This window comes from Streptopelia decaocto (assembly GCF_964273445.1).
Source record: "Streptopelia decaocto genome assembly, contig: SUPER_28_unloc_1, whole genome shotgun sequence".
In the NCBI taxonomy this organism is placed as follows: Eukaryota; Metazoa; Chordata; class Aves; order Columbiformes; family Columbidae; genus Streptopelia; species Streptopelia decaocto.
Window position 1 is genome coordinate 62,398 of NW_028117345.1, and position 7,580 is coordinate 69,977.

General features: G+C 63.5%; 1 protein-coding gene across 1 annotated transcript; it reads right to left on the reverse strand.

Moving 5' to 3' along the window:
- Positions 1 to 1,875: 1,875 nt before the first annotated feature.
- EIF1AD (eukaryotic translation initiation factor 1A domain containing) lies at positions 1,876 to 7,308 on the reverse strand. Its single transcript, XM_082076435.1, has 6 exons — positions 7,260 to 7,308; positions 7,050 to 7,143; positions 4,183 to 4,291; positions 3,292 to 3,400; positions 3,121 to 3,165; positions 1,876 to 2,188 (listed from the first exon to the last, which is right to left on the reverse strand). Exons 2-6 carry the CDS (start codon positions 7,134 to 7,136, stop codon positions 1,957 to 1,959), a joined length of 582 nt encoding a protein of 193 aa, XP_081932561.1. The 5' UTR covers positions 7,137 to 7,143; positions 7,260 to 7,308; the 3' UTR covers positions 1,876 to 1,956.
- Between the last annotated feature and the right edge of the window lie 272 nt (positions 7,309 to 7,580).

Consider the following 7,580-nt stretch of genomic DNA (forward strand, 5'->3'; position numbering starts at 1 on the left):
TACCCCAGTGACCCCCCCAGTCCTCCCAGTGACCCCCCCAGTTGCCCCCCCAGTTACATCCCCGGTTGCCCCAGTGACCCCCCCAGTTGCCCCCCCACTTTCCTCCCCTAAATCCCAGTTGCCCCCAGTTACCTCCCCAGTTACCCCCCCACTTCCCTCCCCTAAATCCCAGTTGCCCCCAGTTACCCCTCCAGTTACCCCCCCAGTCCTCCCAGTTACATCCCCCATTGTCCCAGTGACCCCCCCAGTCGCCCCAGTGACCCCCCCAGTTGCCCCCCCCGTTCCCTCCCCTAAATCCCAGTTGCCCCCAGTTCCCCCAGTTCCATCCCCAGTTATCCCAGTGACCCCCCCAGTTCCCCCAGTTCCATCCCCAGTTATCCCAGTGACCCCCCCAGTTATCCCAGTGACCCCCCCAGTTATCCCAGTGACCCCCCCAGTTCCATCCCCAGTTATCCCAGTGACCCCCCCAGTTATCCCAGTGACCCCCCCAGTTATCCCAGTGACCCCCCCAGTTCCATCCCCAGTTATCCCAGTGACCCCCCCAGTTGTCCCAGTGACCCCCCCAGTTGCCCCCCCAGTTCCCTCCCCCAAATCCCAGTTGACCCCAGTTCCATCCCCAGTGGCCCCAGTGACCCCGGCTCCCCCCCCAGTTCCCCCAGTTGCCCCCAGGGCCCCTCCCGGTCCCCGGACGCCTGGGTCCCTGGGGGCGGGGCTGCTGCTGGCGCTGCCGGTGGCACTGGGAGCGTTACTGGTGATACTGGGAGCACTGGGGGGGCTGAGGAGGGTCCCCCCCCCGCGCCCCCGCGGGTGAGCTCCAACTGGGGGGAGGGACCCCCCCAAACTGGGACAATAAAGCGCTCTGACCCCTCCTCCCTTCCCGGACGCCTGGGTCCCTTTTTGGGGGAGGGGGGTGGGTGCTCCCGGACGCCTGGGTCCCTTTTTGGGGGGGTGCTCCCAGACGCCTGGGTCCCTCTTGCAGGGGGGGGTGCTCCCGGGCGCCTGGGTCCCTTTTTGGGGGGGGTGCTCCCGGGCGCCTGGGTCCCTTTTTGGGGGGGTGGGTGCTCCCGGACGCCTGGGTCCCTTTTTGGGGGTGCTCCCGGATTCCTGGGTCCCTGTTTGGGGGGGTTTCCCCGGATGCCTGGGTCCCTTTTTGGGGGGGTGTTCCCAAACACCTGGGTCCCTTTTTGGGGGGGTGGGTTTTCCCGGACGCCTGGGTCCCTTTTTGGAGGGGGTGGGTGTTCCCGGACGCCTGGGTCCCCTGTGGGGGGGTGTGGCGCGTGTTCCCGGACGCCTGGGTCCCCTCCCTTCCCCTCCCCCCCTCCAGCTGTTGGGTGGATCCAGATGTGGGGGGGGTGGAGGGGGGGGGGGGTGAGTCAGCAGGGCCCGGACGCCTGGGTCCGTTTTGGAGGGGGGGGGAGGGGGGAACGCTGTCACCGAGTGTCCCCAAGTGTCCCCAATGGGCGCAGGAATGGGGGGGACAGTGTCCCCAAGTGTCCCCAATAGGCTCAGGAATGGGGGGGACAGTGTCCCCAAGTGTCCCCAGTGGGCACAGGAATGGGGGGACAGTGTCCCCAAGTGTCCCCAATAGGCTCAGGAATGGGGGGACAGTGTCCCCAATTGTCCCCAAGGGGCGCAGGAATGGGGGGACAATGTCCCCAAGTGTCCCCAATGGGCACAGGAATGGGGGGACAGTGTCCCCAAGTGTCCCCAAGGGGCTCAGGAATGGGGGGGACAGTGTCCCCAAGTGCCACCAAGTGTCCCCAATGGGCTCAGGAATGGGGGGACAGTGTCCCCAAGTGTCCCCAATGGGCTCAGGAATGGGGGGACAGTGTCCCCAAGTGTCCCCCCGAGGCCACAGAAGCCACCGCGTGTCCCCAAAGCCACCGGGAGCCCTTTATTGGGGACACAGCCCCATCGTTGTCCCCATGTCCCCGTGTCCGTGTCCCCGTGTCCGTGTCACCGCGTGTCCCTCGGGGCCGTGTCCCCCGTGTCCTCATTGTCACGCGTGTCCTCGGTGTCACCTGTGTCCTCGGTGTCCCCGTCGGTGTCCCCATTGGTGTCACTGGTGTCCCCATTGGTGTCACTGGTGTCCCCGTTGGTGTCACTGGTGTCCCCGTTGGTGTCCCCACGGTTGGTGTTGACGAACAGCCCGTCGCTCCCATTGTCATCGTCATTGTCCCCGGGGGGGCTGCGTTGGGGACAATGGGGGGGGGGACACACATGTGGGGGTCACAGGGACACACGGGGGGGGTGGGGACCCCCAGTTATCCCCCCAATTATTGACACCCAATTAACAACCCTCATTAACCCCCCCCAATTACTGACCCTCATTAATGCCCCCCATTTATTGACCCCCAATTACTGACCCTCATTAACCCCCCCACTTATTGACCCCCATTTACCCCCCCATTAATTTCCCCCATTTATTGGCCCCTATTAACTCCCCCCATTGACCCCCCCATTAATTGACCCCCATTTACGTCCCCCCATTAATTCCCCCCATTGACCCCCTCATTTACCCCCCCATTAATTCCCCCCATTGACCCCCCCATTAATTGACGCCCATTTACCCCCCCCATTAATTCCCCCCATTGACCCCCCCCATTAATTCCCCCCATTGACCCCCCCCATTAATTGACACCCATTGACCCCCCCCATTAATTCCCCCCATTGACCCCCCCCATTAATTGATGCCCATTGACCCCCCATTAATTCCCCCCATTGACCCCCCCCATTAATTCCCCCCATTGACCCCCCCCATTAATTCCCCCCATTGACCCCCCCCATTAATTCCCCCATTGACCCCCCCCCATTAATTGACGCCCATTGACCCCCCCCATTAATTCCCCCCATTGACCCCCCCCATTAATTCCCCCCATTGACCCCCCCCATTAATTGATGCCCATTGACCCCCCCCATTAATTCCCCCCATTGACCCCCCATTAATTCCCCCCATTGACCCCCCCCATTAATTGACGCCCATTGACCCCCCCCATTAATTCCCCCCATTGACCCCCCCCATTAATTGACGCCCATTGACCCCCCCCATTAATTCCCCCCATTGACCCCCCATTAATTCCCCCCATTGACCTCCCCATTAATTGACCCCCATTGACTCACCGGGGGGGCCCTTTGTCTCTGCCGGGGGGGTCAAACGCCTCAGGCCTGTGTACGTGGGGACCCCCAGTCACCCCAAACTGGGGGGGGGGGTCCCGGGGGGGCTGATTTGCCCCTGGGGGGGTGTTTTGGGGAGGGGGGGTCCCGGGGGGGCTGTTTTGGGGGGTCTCTCACCACAGGCCCTGGCGCTGCAGGGAGCGCACGTGGGGGGGCAGCAGCACCAGGGACATCTCGGCCTTGACCTTGACCCCCTCGGGGATGGGGTCGACCAGCAGGAAGTCACCTGGGGGGGGGAAAAAGGTCAGTGGGGGTCACCTGGGGTCATTGGGGGGCTCAGGGGGGTCATCTGGGGTCATTGGGGGGGTCAGTGGGGGTCACCTGGGGTCATATGGGGGTCAGTGGGGGGGGGGGTCAGGGGGTCACAGGAGGGGTCACTGGGGGGTGGGGTCACCTGGGGTCATGGGGGGGTCAGGGGGTCATGGGGGGGGTCATAGGAGTCACCTGGGGTCATAGAGGGGGGTCAGGGGGCTCATATGGGTCAGTGGGGGGGGTCAAGGGGGTCACTGGGTGGGTCACCTGAGGTTATAGGGGGGTCATAGGAGGGGTCACTGGGGGGGGTCACCTGGGGTCATGGGGGGGGTCACCTGGGGTCATAGGGGGGTCATAGGAGGGGTCACTGGGGGGGGTCACCTGGGGTCATGGGGGGGGTCACCTGGGGTCATAGGGGGGTCATAGGAGGGGTCACTGGGTGGGTCACCTGGGGTCATAGGGGGGCTCAGTGAGGGGGGGGGTCAGAGGGTCACAGGAGGGGTCACGGGGGGGGTCACCTGGGGTCATTGGGGGGTCACCTGGGGTCATCGGGGGGTCAGTGGGGGGGGGTCGGGGGTCCCAGGGGTCACTGGAGCGGACGGGGATGACAAGGTGGGTGCCGCGGGGTCATTGTCATTGTCACTGTCACCTCCATTGATCCAGACGCGTTCTGAACGGGGGGGGCAGGGGACGGGGGACAAGGGGGGTGACGTGGGGACGCGGGGGTGTCACTGTCACTGTCACTGTCACTGTCACCTCTCTTGATCCAGACGTGTTTCCGGAAGCGGGGGGGCATGCTGACCAGGAACCGCGTCCCCTCCGGCGTCTCCACCTCGTGCAGGTTGTTCCCCGGGGTCCCCAAAACCTGCGGGAGGGGACGTTGGGGACATTGGGGGACGTTGGGGACATTGGGGGTGTTGGGGACATTGGGGGTGTTGGGGACATCGGGGACGTTGGGGACATTGGGGGACGTTGGGGACATTGGGGGTGTTGGGGACATTGGGGGTGTTGGGGACATCGGGGACGTTGGGGACATTGGGGACGTTGGGGACATTGGGGGACGTTGGGGACATCGGGGATGTTGGGGACATCGGGGGCCGTTGCGGACATCAGGGGACGTTGGGGACATTGGGGGTGTTGGGGACATTGGGGACATTGGGGGACGTTGGGGACATTGGGGGTGTTGGGGACATTGGGGACATTGGGGGACGTTGGGGGTGTTGGGGACATCGGGGACGTTGGGGCCATCAGGGGACGTTGGGGACGTTGGGGACATCAGGGGATGTTGGGGACGTTGGGGCCATCAGGGGACGTTGGGGACGTTGGGGACATCAGGGGATGTTGGGGACATTGGGGATGTTGGGGACATCGGGGACGTTGGGGACATCGGGGGTGTTGGGGACATCGGGGGTGTTGGGGACATTGGGGATGTTGGGGACGTTGGGGACATCAGAGAACGTTGGGGACATCAGAGAATGTTGGGGACATTGGGGGTGTTGGGGACATTGGGGGTGTTGGGGACATTGGGGACATCAGGGGATGTTGGGGACATTGGGGGTGTTGGGGGATGTTGGGGACATTGGGGGTGTTGGGGACATTGGGGACATTGGGGGACGTTGGGGACATCGGGGACGTTGGGGACATCAGGGGACGTTGGGGACATCAGGGGACGTTGGGGACATTGGGGGACGTTGGGGACATCAGGGGATGTTGGGGACATTGGGGACATTTGGGACATGGGGGGGTCAGAAACATGAGAGGAAATCAACGTCACAGACACCCCAATGTCCCCGTGTCCCCCACACGTCCCCATGTCCCCCCAATATCCCCATGTCCTCCTGTCCCCCCAATATCCCCATGTCCCCCAAGTCCCCCTTGTCCCCATATCCCCTCAAATATCCCCATGTCCCCCTGTCCCCCCAGTGGCCCCATGTCCCCCCAATATCTCCATGTCCCCTCATTGTCCCCATATCTCCCCAATATCCCATGTCCCCCTCTGTCCCCTAAATATCCTCATTGTCCCCCAATATCCCCATTGTCCCCATATTCCCCCCAGTGTCCCCATGTCCCCCCATATCCCCCCAATATCCCCAGTGTCCCTCTGTCCCCCCAAGTCCCCCTTGTCCCCATATCCCCCCAAATATCCCTATATCCCCCTGTCCCCGCAGCGTCCCCATGTCCCCCCCAGTGTCCCCATGTCCCCCTCTTCCCCCCATTGTCTCCATGTCCCCCCATATCCCCCTGTGCCCCCAATATCCCATGTCCCCCTCTGTCCCCCCTATAGCCCCATTGTCCCCCAATATCCCCCTTGTCCCCATATCTCCCCAAATATCCCTATATCACCCTGTCCCCCCAGTGTCCCCATGTCCCCCCAATATCTCCATGTCCCCCCCGCCCCCCCATGTCCCTCTTGTCCCCACATCCCCTCCCAATGTCCCCCTGTCCCCCAATGTCCCCCATGTCCCCCAATGTCCCCCAATGTCCCCATATCCCCCCAATGTCCCCATGTCCCCCCAATGTCCCCATGTCCCCCCAATGTCCCCCAATGTCCCCCAATGTTCCCCAATGTCCCCATGTCCCCCAATGTTCCCCAATGTCCCCATGTCCCCCAATGTCCCCATGTCCCCCAATGTCCCCATATCCCCCAATGTCCCCATGTCCCCCAATGTCCCCATATCCCCCCAATATCCCCATGTCCCCCCATGTCCCCATGTCCCCATATCCCCCCAATGTCCCCCAATGTCCCCATATCCCCCAATGTTCCCCAATGTCCCCATGTCCCCCAATGTCCCCATATCCCCCAATATCCCCATGTCCCCATGTCCCCATATCCCCCCAATGTCCCCATATCCCCCCAATGTCCCCCAATGTCCCCATATCCCCCAATGTTCCCCAATGTCCCCATGTCCCCCAATGTCCCCATGTCCCCCAATGTTCCCCAATGTCCCCATGTCCCCCAATGTTCCCCAATGTCCCCACATCCCCCAATGTCCCCATATCCCCCAATGTCCCCATATCCCCCCAATGTCCCCCAATGTCCCCATATCCCCCCATGTCCCCACATCCCCCAATGTCCCCATATCCCCCAATGTCCCCATATCCCCCCAATGTCCCCCAATGTCCCCATATCCCCCCATGTCCCCACATCCCCCAATGTCCCCATATCCCCCCAATGTCCCCCAATGTCCCCGTGTCCCCCAATGTCCCCCATGTCCCCACATCCCCCAATGTCCCCATATCCCCCAATGTCCCCCATGTCCCCATGTCCCCCAATGTCCCCATATCCCCCCAGTGTCCCCCTGTCCCCCAATGTCCCCCATGTCCCCATATCCCCCAATGTCCCCCAATGTCCCCATGTCCCCCCTGTCCCCCAATGTCCCCATATCCCCCCAATGTCCCCCTGTCCCCCAATGTCCCCATATCCCCCCAATGTCCCCATATCCCCCCAATGTCCCCCCATGTCCCCATGTCCCCCAATGTCCCCATATCCCCCCAATGTCCCCCCATGTCCCCATATCCCCCCAATGTCCCCATATCCCCCCAATGTCCCCCCATGTCCCCATATCCCCCCATGTCCCCACATCCCCCAATGTCCCCCAATGTCCCGTGTCCCCCTGTCCCACCCTGACGATGGTCTGTCTGTCCGCGGGCCGCACGCGCTCCTCCAGCAGCTCGCGCACCACGTGCTTCCGCTTGGTGGCGCGCGACATCGCGGGGCTGGGGGGGATGGAGGCGGGGGGGGGAATGAGGGACCCAGGCGTCCGGGGACACCCCCTCCCCCCCCCCCCCCTCATCAAACCGGGGGGGACCCAGGCGTCCGAGCCGCCGCTCACCTCGCTCCGGGACTTCCGAGTTGCGTCACTTCCGCGAAAGGGGTGGGGCGTGCGGGGAGGACACGCCCCCAAGGGCAGAGAAAGGGGCGGGGCAAGTGGGGAGAACACGCCCACAGAGGGCGGGGACTGATAACGGGACACGCCCCTCAGGAGGAGGGGCCGCCCATTGGGGCGGGGTTAGGTGGAGGGGCGGGGCTTCCCCGTGGCAGAGGGGCGCCGAGTGGGCGTGGATATGCAAATTACGCACCGGGTCGCAGAGCTAAATATGCAAATTAAGGAGGCAAAAAAGGGGGCGGTGCCGAGCGCCGAGTGGCCGCCGCT